Genomic DNA, 12,824 nt, shown 5'->3' with positions numbered 1-12,824 from the left:
ATGTACGTATGTGTCGGCTATTACAAACCTATCCGAAGTGGTTTGACATAAGATACATGATAAATAAACCAAACAAACCTTTGTCTCAAAAAGAAAAAAAAAATGTGGGTTGAATGTGCAAACTAAGAACATTATAGCTGATTTCATAAACCAAGTACTTCGTTTTTAGCTATGGCAATGGTCAATAGTCAAAAATAGACAAAATAAAGTACTCCCTCCGTTTTATAATGTTAATTCCATATACTATTTTGGGCGTTTAATAAAGATCTATCCATATTGAATATGTTTCATCTTTAACTTAATTTTTTTGGAATTAATTGGTTAAGGATTGATGACATGATTCTAAGTAAGAAAATTTCTACCTTGAATTATACAATTATGACTTATGCTTTCCCAAAAAAAAAATTAAAAAACTTAAATAAGGTAAACTAATTATGAATTATTTTGTACTTTAATGTTAGATTCCAAATATTCTTCTTTTCTTATTTTATGTGATTGATTCCATATGCGACTAACGTTATGAAACAGAGGGAGTAGAATAGTCCTTAGATAACGAAGGAAATTAAGGCCATGCTTTCTATTCCTAATTACAACTTGTATAATTTACCCACGTGAGAAGGGCATTCTAATGCTTTTTTTATCTTATCTTTATAAAAAATACCACTTGTATACAGTATTATACTCTTGTATATTGATATTTTATGAAATCACCTTATTAGATCTTCTATGTTTATAACTATGCATAAATTAATGAATCAGCTCAATCTTTATTGATTTTTGTTTATTAATGTCATTAATTAATTTTTTATATATAGAAAAAACATGTAATAAATCGGACTAAGTTGACCTATAAGATGTTTTGATCGCTAGAGTGTCTTTTGGTCAGATCACCTATAAAATATTTAAAAAATATAAAAGGACGTGTAATATGATATGTGGGGGTAATGGAGGGTTAGGTTATGAAAAAAAGGGGTTTGTGAAAATTGGAATAAGATGGAGGTGTCAAAATAATTACTAAACAAAAAAAAATCGAAAAGTAGTAAGAACTTTCATAAACAAATGCAAAATATAAGAGAAAAAAACATTATCAAGTGCAACTTTATTACAAAATATTTGATTTAACACAATTTTTTTTTTCTAATATCAACTTTTCAGAAATTTTGTTTCTATCAAAACAATGATTGTTTTCGAGACAAATGAGAAGAAATTCATGGAACGGAGATAAAGATAAGGATATTTCAAAATTGTAAAAAATAAAAAGAACAAGTAAATGTTTGAATAGAAAAGACCAAGATATAGGCCCTACATTGAATACATGAGGAAATAATCTTTCTATTCCATACATGTATTATTTTTTGTAAGACAGATTTATTATTTTTATTTCTTACTCCCTCTGTTTTTAAATACTTACTCCATTTAGAGTTTTTGAAAAAATTGAAGAAAGTAATAAAATATGGAGGTAATGGGGTTAGTGGAAGGTAAATTGGAGGAGAGAGAATCTAAAGGTAATAAAATATAATTTTATTGGATCCTACTAGTTGAGAGAAATAAATAAATATTGTAAAAGCTTTACAAAAAAGGAAATAAAGCAAGTATTTATAAATGGCTGGAAACAAAAAGTGAAACAAGTTTTTAAAAACGGAATAAAAAGTAATCTTTCTTTTTGCTAAGCAGTATAATTGCTGTTACATACAGTATTTAAACTTTGATTTTAACGGTGAAAAATCTTGTCAACATTCAATAATTATAATAATACTCGTATTATAAATAATTTTAGAGAGAGAAAGAGAAATAGATAGAGAGAGAAAGAAAGCGCTGTGATTTCACTCTTTCCATCATCATAAAAGGAGAGGAGCAAATTCCAGATTGCAGAGAGGACAGTCCAGTCAGGGTGGGTGTGAATAACTCAGCTCCATTCCTCCATTTCTTTTCCTCTCTCCTCAACAACATTAAAAAAAAAAGGGGTTCTTTCTTATTAAGGATCCCAATTCATTTTTAAGAGGACCCACTTCACAATTTTTTCCAGTTAAATCGAAATGGGTATTGCGAATGAAGATGCTATCAAAAAGTTTGAAACTTTGATGGAAGGAGGTTAGTAATCTTAATTTTTCATTTTAATTTCCACCCCTAAATTTTTTTTTTTTAAAAAATAAAAATAAAAATAAAAATAAAAATAAAAATAAATAAATAAAAATTTGAAAGTTAAGTTAAAAAGTTCTGATCTTTGATTTACACTGTATAATCTCTTCAAGTGTGGCATTTTTATTGCAGTTGATGAATCACTGAAGAAGACTTTCCAGGTTAGTTTAACTGTTTCTGTTATTTATTATTCAATCTCAGATTTTACTTTTTATTTTTGAGTGTAATTGGGGTTATTTTGATCTTAGTTAAATTTGATGGGTTACTGATTTGGGTTTCTTATCTTCTGATTTTGTGATTTAATGTTATTTTTCTGATTGTTTGGTTTAATGGTCTGATTCAATTTGGTCAATGAGTCACTAATTTTGACTAATTCTGATCTTTACAATTTGCTAATTGAGTGGAATAGTAGCTAATAAGAGTAAAAGAATCTTGTCTTTGTGATTGAATTATGTTGTAGCACCGACACTGTGAAATGATGTCTCTTTGATCCAAAAGATTTGATCTGGTAAACTATTATCATTATATGGTTGATTAAAGAATCATTTTTGGCCACTTCTCCTTGTACACCACTAGATCCGTTTGTGAGGCTGCCGTCTTTTGGATTTTGATGAAACTTTCTGCCACTAAAGCAAGATGTGATTGTAAATTCCAAGCCTTTTTGTTACTGTTGATGGTTGTGGTGATGATTTTATCGAGTTTGCTGCCGGAATTTTCGATGATTCTTGGCTTGTTAATAATTAGATGACTGAGTTATGATGCATCTTCAATTTGTTTATTGGTTATTACTTGCATTTAGCATGAGTTGGTGTTGTGGATTTTATACTTGATCTAGCACGTAGTTCTGGTTTTATGAAGAGCGTTGAAGTTTATATCTTCGGGAATTTTTAGACTATCATTGATTATAAATTGACGGCCCTATTTTCCGTTTTTTATTTCAGAATATGCATCAGGGGTACCCTACCGATACATATATGAGGTTTCTCAGAGCTAGGGATTGGAATGTCGAGAAGGCACACAAAATGGTAATCAAGATTGATTTCAGTTGATCCTCTGCCATACATTCTTGATTTCTTTAGACTACACAAATTGAAGTTTTATCTGACATTAGTGAGTTTCTGCAGTTGGTTGACAGCTTAAATTGGAGGGTGCAAAATGATATTGACAATATACTAACTGTAAGTGCAACACTGCAACCAATGATCGCTGCCTTAGTTACAGTCCGGAGACATGTCATACAACTCACTGGTTATGATGTATATTATCAGTTATCACTAGCATCTTCTAGGAAGTTTGAGTCTTTATGTGGGTGGAATATCATAAGGAGCCTGTATGTATGATATAACATTCTAATCCAATAATTTCATTTTCCCAGAAACCTATTGTTCCTGCTGAGCTTTACCGAAAAGTGCGTGACTCTCAGCTTGTAGGACTTTCAGGTTACTCAAAAGAGGTAAAATTACATTCATCTATTTCCTCTGGGTGCATTTGGCTTCCGGTACTGCTCAATACAGAATTACAATTGTATTATTTCAACTGAAGGTGGTTTCTGTCTTAATCAGGGTATGCCTGTTATTGCTGTTGGTGTGGGGCATAGTACATATGACAAAGCATCCGTAAGTTATTCACTTGTTGGCCCTTTTTACCATTTAGAAAGTGTATTGAATGATAATCAGGGGATTAAGTTGCTTTAATTGTATTTATGCTGTTGCAGTGTTAGTTAGTGCATTACAATAAATGCAAAGGAAAAAATAAAAAATGAATTGAATTTCGACACTTAATTAAATAATTGAACTGTGATCAAGATGTGCCATGGGCTATTGTCATTTATGCAGCTTCACTAGACTGATCTAAATTCACGGATGATTAGTGCTTCATGATTTGGGACTTTGGCTATTTCATTATTCTGGATAAACTCTTTGTTTGCCCTGGTAGAGTCATTGAGATAGTTGAACTGAGTTAGTCACTGAGATCAGAAACACAAGATGTTCCACCGGCAGTTTTCTTCTCTGCAGCTTCACTAAACTGTTCCAAATTATTGGTGATTGATCGTAAGATTAGTTATTCCATTACTTCGGATAGGCTCTTTGTTTCTTGCCCATGCATGCTGCTTGGAATGGTAGGGGAAAATCTTGTCTGTTTGGCCAAAAAAGGTGTAGTGTTGTGATTGTAACTCAAAGCATATTGCTTGGCTTAAAAGGATCTCTCTGCTTTTAATTCCTATCCTTTGTTACTCTTGTATAGTTGTATATATATACTATAGTTATTTCTTATTTGCATCACATTTCTTTCTGTAGGTCCACTACTACGTGCAGTCACACATCCAAATGAATGAATACAGAGACCGTGTTGTGATGGTGAGTATTTGAGTATGAATGTATGATGCTAGTATGGGTGCATGCATGTAGAGCATATACGTGTTTTTTTTTTATATCTAAAGGACTTTTTTATTTGTGTTCTGCAGCCAATGGCATCACAGAAGTGTGGACGACTGATTAGTAGCTGCATCAAGGTTCTTGATATGACTGGCTTAAAATTATCCGCCCTTAATCAAATAAAGGTAACTTTTTAAACCATTAATGGTTCACTACTAAAGTCTTTCATTGTCCATTTGATATCCTTTAAGTTATGTAGAGGAGAAAATTGTAAGATGATCGGAGCTGGAGAAGACTAATAAGTTGGCTATAGGGGCTTTAAACACTTTCCAAACATTCCTGCATATGTTGCTCCTTGATACGATATCGGACTACACATTTGATGTCAAAAAATTGTCTAGACCTTGTCCTTTGTTTTGGTTGGAGGTTGTTTCAATTCACTCGGAATCTCATCATTTCAATACTTCACTATACCTTTACCAACTTTAGTCCAAATTGGTGGGAACAGCTACATAGATTCTATGCCATTAATTGGCGATGGGAACATATCCTTGGAATCTCATCTTCAGTATAAAGAATAATATACCCTCCCAAGTCCCCCACACCTACCCTTTTTGTTCCATTCCATCTTTTCCTGTTCTCTTTCTTCAAACCTGTTCTTTATGGTTCTCTATTCATTTTGTTACCTTCTTCTTTGCTTTATGCAAAATGTTGAACTGATTTTATCTTACCTTAAATGTGGCGACCAACACTCATTTTATCGCTTCTGTTCATTTGCAGCTGCTGACTGTAATAACAACTATCGACGACTTGAACTATCCAGAGAAGACTGATACTTATTACATCGTTAATGCACCATATATATTCTCAGCATGTTGGAAGGTTTGCCTCTTATCTAATCCTTTCCACTTAAAGTAGATGCTATCAAAGGTGGTCCACCTCTAATGGCATGTCAACAGGTTGTTAGGCCTCTTCTGCAAGAGAGGACTCGGAAGAAAATTCAAGTTCTTCAAGGATGTGGCAGGGATGAGTTACTGAAGGTAAACTTATATACTTTAGTACGGAGTAATATTGCTTCGTAGATCATCAATTTAATTGCATGATTTACTGAGCCATTGAGATCCTTAAGTACTGCAATATGTTAAATGGCATACATGTATGATGTCACTATTCCTTTGATCAGATAGATTTATATTCTTGATATCTTCACATGATTAACTATATACTATATTCACATATTCTTGGAAATGTCAGGTTCAGAAAAACTTGGTTTCTAATTATCGAGGAAAATCCTATTTGAGAAGAGTTATGAGAAGGGAGGGGATAGACTGACGGTTTATTATGTGGGCAGATTGAATTCCTTCTAGCTGTAGTGTTTCGCCTGTTTACTCTTTTTTTGTGATCCATCTTAACTACTAACTTTCGATGGGTATTTAGCAGGTAGATAAAATGATAATTGTCAGACCCTTTTGTCCAATACAATTTGACCTGGGTATTTTTGGGATTATTCTGATATACTTTAATAGACTACTGTACTTAGGTGGTTATTTAGTGTTTAAGTGGAGTTAAACATTAGTGCATTAGAGTGAAAGATCTGAATGACAAAGCATTGATGCATAATAATTTTGATTATAGAGTCTTGTTTTGTATAGGGATTTGGATGCAAAACAAAGGAAGGGAAATGAAATAAATGAGTTTACCATTTTTGGCACAAAATATAGATGGGTTTTGGTAAGAAGAGAGGAAATTGAAAATAGAAACTTACTCGAAATCTTCACTTTCCTTTACTCTCAAAAATTGAGGAATTCGCCAGTTTGGAAGGATAGAAAAAATATGCCACTTGTTTCCTTTGTAAACTACTAAATAACTTGTAGTTATTTATTTCCCTTCTCTTCAGTTCTTTTATTGATATAGATACCTATCAAGACTTAGTTTTATTCTTAACATTCTTTTCCCTGTATATGTTCAACATGTTTTTGCCGAAACTGTGGCACAGAAACCCCCTTCTGTATTTCTATGTGGATACCTTTATAATGTGTTTGGATGAAAGTATTATAAGAGGGGAAGGAAAGGAAAAGTAATGGATCCATTTTCCTTTATTTTGATATGAATGGACGGAAAAGAAGGGAAGGGAAGGGAAATGGAGGATCCGATTTACTTTCCATTATAGTTTAAAAAAAAAAAAAAAAAAAAAAAAAAAAAAACACCTTTCCCTTCCTTCTTCCTAATTTGTGAAACATTTGGATACCTTTGTTGTCTAAATACATCATGATGGGCTGACTAATTTCTGAAATGCTACCTGGATTCAGATTATGGATTATGCGTGCCTCCCACATTTTTGTAAGAGAGAAGGATCTGGGTCTTCTCGACACTCTAGAAATGGGATGAATGATAATTGTTTCTCCTTTGATCACCCCTTCCATCAAGAACTATATAACTATGTCAGGGAGCAAGCTGCTCCGACAGCACCCTTGAAACAACAAGGGTCCTTCCATGTGGCGTTCCCTGAGCCTGACCCCGACGATGCCAAAATTGCTAAAACCATAGAATCAGAATTTCATCGATTGGAAGACCAGAAGGATCAGAACGGTCTTGTAAGATCGCTCTCGAAACAGATAAGTGATCTAGACATCAAAATTAACTGATATGGAAAAAAACCAGAAAGGGTTTTCACCCTTTGGTCCGCAATCTGCTAGATACCAATGCTTGGGGCCACGAATCACTTCATGACAGATTTTAGTCCGTAAAGAGCATACTTTCATCTTCGATTATGTATTACCGATGCTTTGGATTACCTCAATGCAGGCATGTTGGAAGTGGTTGAGGCATGAAAACACCACCTTAGCGGATGTTGTACCTCTACTTATATATCTTAGGCAGGACTGAAGGTCATATTCTTAAATATTATAATATCTTGTATAATTTCTTTTAGCCACCTCATAAATGATTATATATGTTCGAGAATGTTCCTACCGGTTATTGCTATCTATCAACGTATATTGTTGTAGCCTGTAATCTAATAACTCCTAATTTAGGATTTCATGTTGCAATTTTGAAATAATGTCCAAAGTTGATCATCTATTATGAAACTGCAAGCCTTTTTAAGTTAGTAAGTGTTTGAAGAAAGCATTTATATCACTAAAAATCTACTTTGCCGTAACAGCAATGCAACTTTATAAAATCACAAAATTAGCAGCATAAAATTACAAATTAACAAAGCAACTTTATATCATGGAACCTGTAACTATTGTAGCAATTGCAGGAGGTGTGATTGCGCAGATTGGTTGTCTTTCACTAAGAGTTAGACCTCTCGTTAACTGTGTAAGAAGTCTTGTTGAGTGCATAAGGCAGTTGCCTCGACGACAGGCTGGAGAAAGAGTTTTTCAAGGGATGGAAGACCATGGCTGTTGAATGTTTCGTTGATACTTTTTGGCCATGAATATGTGCACTTCTCTGTAATTTCACTTTAAAACAATGCTAGAATTGGACAAGATTCAAAATTTAGCAAGCGTCAATCTGGTCTTTTCTTTGGTAGATTTCTTGCCCTTGGAAAATCATACAAGGCAATCCTGAATTTTTGGTTTTTTCAAGATAACTTAGAAGTGCCAAGATCTCTCAAAAGAATACAAGTATAACTAGTAACAAATTTTATATCTACCTGTTTAAATTCAAACTATACATGTTATATTCTGTTTACAAAGAGATTTTGGCACTTTAAGTATTGATTAGGAAGATCCCAATAAGCCGATATGATTTTGATTAAACACACCAAGTTCAGACAATTATCAAACTGTAAAACAGAAGGTTTAAATGAGTGCAGATAGCATCTTCGTAACTTTGTTTTCCAAACTAAATTGAACTAAAAATCACATTCCATTGATAAATTTACAGATTATAATCCATTTACATTTCAAATCTTCATATCTGATTGCAGAAGAGAAAAATGCCACTGCACATTCACATTGCATTCTCCTCTATGCACAATGCATTCAACTGCTAAAAATATCAATTAGACCACTACTAACATTACAACATAAAGCCAGGCACACAAGGTTTACAGTTGCTTATAGCAGCTATATGCGATACCAACTGAAACAGCAGCACAAACAACTGCAAGGGCTGCATATGTATCTTCACGCTCCCAGCTCTCAAACCATGAAGGCATAGCACATACCTTCCGCTTTCCAAGCTCATTGTAGCTGTTATTTCGCAATAGCTTTTTGCCCTTCTTCCCATTGGCTACTTTTACTTCTCCGTCATGAATAACAAAATCATCCTCCTTTCCCACTGAGGTGGGATATTGACAGCATGCAGCATTTCCATTTGCCTGGCAACATCCGTTGGACCCAGAATGAGATACACCTGTCGGAGACTCCGGCAGCTCAGAAGAGAGCTGTCTATTATTGCCTGAATGGTTTCCTTCTTTGTTTTGGAGCCTCAACTCTTGGGCTTTTTGCTGATCATCCTCAGATAAACCCATTTGACCCCTGAAGTAGATAAGACATCAAACTTATTACAACCATTTTTATATTTTTTAAATCCTGCTTATACCACCATTTTTATATTTTTTCATATTGCCTAAGCCCCATGTCCCACTGCATTTATGTTAAATTGAACACCTACATGTTTGAAAAATGACAATCCCAGAACCTAACCTAAAATGCACACTACCTAGAAGTTCTAGGATAAAAAGTATTAAGGAGGTGAACAAATGGATAACTCACCTCCACAGCCACTCTACAATTTCTCCCTTCAAAACATGCTGTTCAAGCAAATTAGGAACATCGTCTGGTGTAACATATCCATACCTGCAGAAAGTAGCTAGAATTACTATTAAAGCAACTCAAATATCTTTAAGTCAAGCACCACTCTCAAAATATTGGAAGGGAGGCATCCAGAAAACATAAACTCCTTACCAGTGCCCAGTGACTTCCCCATCAATCCCAGATCCAAAGATTATTACATTTCCAGCATATTTGTGACCACCAACATGAGAGCATGGGCCAATGGAGACTTTTCCTTGAAGACCATGTAAATCTACCTCTTCCTTGAATCTAGCAACCAAAGGAGGTCCACACACACCGCAACGACGATCTCGGCTCCCATGACAACATACAAAAATGTAAAAGCCTTTCAGCTTCTCCGGGTTTCCAGGAATCCATTCACCATCTTTAATTAGAACTTCTTCGACAAAAGTATCGACGTCAAAATGTGTCAATCTCCTGCATTTGTGCCCAAGGTTATGAGTGCCACAGCAAACAAGCCACCACACAAGACTAGAAGCATGCAGAGAGGCAACATATTAACAATACAAGAAATAAACATCAAAATGTTTGGGAACCTGTATCTGATCATGTCTGGGAAGATTAATACGTCTCCATTAGATGTTTCAGTTCCATCACGTCCCTCACAGATTGTTAGACGAGTCTTCAGGATGCAAGGAAATAAGATAGATAGGATAAGAAAACAAGCTCATGAAACTAATGCTCAGCAGCAGCATGACTAAGGGGCTATTTTCAATAAACATTACCACTAACTTACAGAGAGAATAATCAACCATGTCTTGTCAAAAAAAAAAAAAAAAAAAAAAAAGACCAACAGATAGACCAAAGATCACAGCAACAAAAGTAGAGTTCATAATTGTTGAATTCTGGGGGTCAATTAGTTAACAGGCTTCAAGTACCTGCCACCTCCTTCCCATACAATACCTAAATACCTTTTGTTTACAAGCATATCAAATGCACATAGTGGTACTAATCTAAAAAGGTGGTCTCAAAAACCATCATACTGCTATATATTGCCAACCAAGACTATGCATGTCATTTACATGATACAGCACAAATGACATCCTTTTTAAGTTGACTAACAACAAGGTGACATAAATAATATACAAGTAATTAGACTTGTACTCACTTCAGCAATGAGTCACTGATAAGTGTGCTGACTGCTGACCTAAGACAACAATCAAGTGCATAGTGTAGAAAGTACATTCCACTCTAGCTGTTGATGACAATGTTTGGGAAAATTATGAAGGCATGGAAAACCAAGTTGAATTTCACTCTGATGTGATCCTAGATGAATAATATAACATGCAAGCATCAACTCATGAGCAATATATACTTCATGTATCTCTGAAAAGCAACAACGACTCAATCATGCTCATATTTTTGTCTGTTTATAAATGCATATATCTTCCTGACCAAAAAAGGGCATAGGAAGTAGTAAATTCCAGAAAACAGATAAATAAATGCCACAAAGATAGCATCACCTGAACGGATATGGTTACAATGTTTACAAAGCTGCCTTATTAAAGTTTACTTCAAAATCCGTCAATAAGGAGTAGTCCTCAAATGTATAAGACGTATCTATAACAATTTACAAAATCATTCAGACTAAGTTTGAAAGAGGAGGGAGGGAAGGGGCAAAAAAAAAATTCCCCATAATAATAGAAACACCTGACCACAAAACACCAGAAACCTACATTTTGCATTACAGCCACTTGGAAGTATAATAAAGCTTGCATTTAGTAGTCAATCCATCTGATAGACCCAATCAACAAAATAAGAAATGATCATAACGAGTTCGGAACAACTAAGTGACTAGACCAAGCAATACAAAGATGACAACAGTTTCGGAACTGAGGAAAAAATCTTTCAGTATTTCAATACTCACCAAATATCTCAGAATTTAACCCAAATCAACTGTCCTACAATAATCACAACCAATAAATAATGCAACCCCAACACTAAGTTCAACAGCCCTAATGAATTACATACCCAAAGCAAAATGAATAAAAGTAACTGCCAAATCACAATTACTACAACAAAAACAACTTTTGATCAAAGATTTCATCAACTGTTTTGCAGAACAATGACAAAATTAGAAACAAACAAACAAAAGAGCCCGAATCGAGTGTGAAACAGGAAATAAAAAAGCATACCCAAATCAAAATGAATTCAAAACAACCAGCCAAAGCACACCAATCAGTTATTAAATCAATAGTTCGATACCATTCATCAGATACTTCATAAATCTCACCCCCTTCTATATTTCACAAAGCAACCCATTTCATTTACTATATCAAAAAACATACTCACAATACTATTACTAATCATCAAATTTCACAAAAACCCCACATTATTAAGCAATATTTTCAAAACAACAGATAAATCAACAACAAAAATAACACAAACCCAATTCAAAATAACAAAAACCCAAATCAAGAAATAAAAAATAAAACAAATTGACAACCTCTTTCTTCATATCTGATTTACGAGCAGCCAAAGCAGCAGAAAGAAGCCTAGGCAATCGATCAAACTCAGCAGCTTCAATACGAGGGGGCCAATTTCGAGGGTTCTTATAGCAAAGAAAAACATGGCGATCATAGAATTGAACACTACCCAGAAGAGTATTTTGGCGGAAATCAGGCCTAAAGAAGCCAAAATCAGGGTCACAAGTGCTAGTTCCGGCGGAATCGTAGAGAATACTGTCGCTTTGGAAGCTGTTAGAAGCGCTGCCAATCTGAGGTTCGAGGAGATAACTGGAGGAGTTGTCACCTTCAGAGAGTGTGATTGGAGAAGATGAAGATGGGTTTGGGTTTGAGAAGCTTAAAGGGTGTTCTTCTTTGTTGCTGGACATGGTAGGATTTGAATAAGGAGGAGGAGGAGGAGGAGGAGGAGAGAGAAAATGGAGTTGGAGAAGAAGAAGAAGGGGGTTGTGATTTTTGAGAGGGTTTTGCAAAGTAGGAGAGAGAAAAAGAGAAAGAGGGAGGAGAGAGAAAGTGTAAAAATGGATTTCAGAGGTTTGAATTGTGAATGTAAATTCAATTGGTGGTTCGTACACCGGGTCGGGTGTACCATCCGGATTAAAGTGAAAAGAATGTAGTATATAATTATAAAGAATATCATGAATTTTTAAAAGAGTATATATCTGAAATATAAAGAACACAGTAATTTTAGAGAAACCGTTTTTAAAAAAGGTAAAAAATAATTACTAATTGAGTTTTACCAAAAATTTAATGTCAAATCATTTCAAAATAGATATTAAGAATTTCTTTATCTAAATTTATTTTCAAACAAATATAATTTTAAATTTCAAAAATTCAAAATGCAAAATTTAAGAACATATTATCCAAGTAAAAAGAACATAATTTGTATTATTGATACCCAATGAACATGATTAATTTATATACCTTAAAATAACATTGTTTGTAATGTAAAGAACAAATAATTTTTACTCAAAGAACTTATTGAACAGACTCAAAAAACATATTTATTCCAATTAAAAAGTGATAAAAGAACATTTATCAAA

General features: G+C 34.0%; 2 protein-coding genes across 2 annotated transcripts; one reads left to right on the top strand and one right to left on the bottom strand.

Annotated features, from left to right (window-relative positions):
* The first annotated feature begins 1,756 nt into the window (after positions 1-1,756).
* Positions 1,757-7,603, top strand: LOC110711026 (phosphatidylinositol/phosphatidylcholine transfer protein SFH2-like). Its single transcript, XM_021889396.1, has 11 exons — positions 1,757-2,091; positions 2,272-2,300; positions 3,081-3,164; positions 3,264-3,317; positions 3,515-3,592; positions 3,702-3,755; positions 4,437-4,496; positions 4,604-4,699; positions 5,295-5,396; positions 5,474-5,554; positions 6,824-7,603. The coding sequence occupies exons 1-11, from the start codon at positions 2,037-2,039 to the stop codon at positions 7,157-7,159; spliced, it is 1,029 nt and encodes a 342-aa protein (XP_021745088.1). The 5' UTR covers positions 1,757-2,036; the 3' UTR covers positions 7,160-7,603.
* A 747-nt stretch (positions 7,604-8,350) lies between these two features.
* On the bottom strand, positions 8,351-12,329 carry LOC110710982. Its single transcript, XM_021889334.1, has 5 exons — positions 11,766-12,329; positions 9,856-9,941; positions 9,431-9,736; positions 9,239-9,322; positions 8,351-9,001 (listed from the first exon to the last, which is right to left on the bottom strand). Exons 1-5 carry the CDS (start codon positions 12,150-12,152, stop codon positions 8,569-8,571), a joined length of 1,296 nt encoding a protein of 431 aa, XP_021745026.1. The 5' UTR covers positions 12,153-12,329; the 3' UTR covers positions 8,351-8,568.
* Between the last annotated feature and the right edge of the window lie 495 nt (positions 12,330-12,824).

The sequence above is a fragment of the Chenopodium quinoa genome, unplaced genomic scaffold, assembly GCF_001683475.1.
Source record: "Chenopodium quinoa cultivar QQ74 unplaced genomic scaffold, ASM168347v1, whole genome shotgun sequence".
Classification (NCBI taxonomy): domain Eukaryota; kingdom Viridiplantae; phylum Streptophyta; class Magnoliopsida; order Caryophyllales; family Amaranthaceae; genus Chenopodium; species Chenopodium quinoa.
The sequence above is the reverse complement of the archived record's forward strand: the minus strand, read 5'-3'. Positions and strand labels throughout refer to the sequence as shown.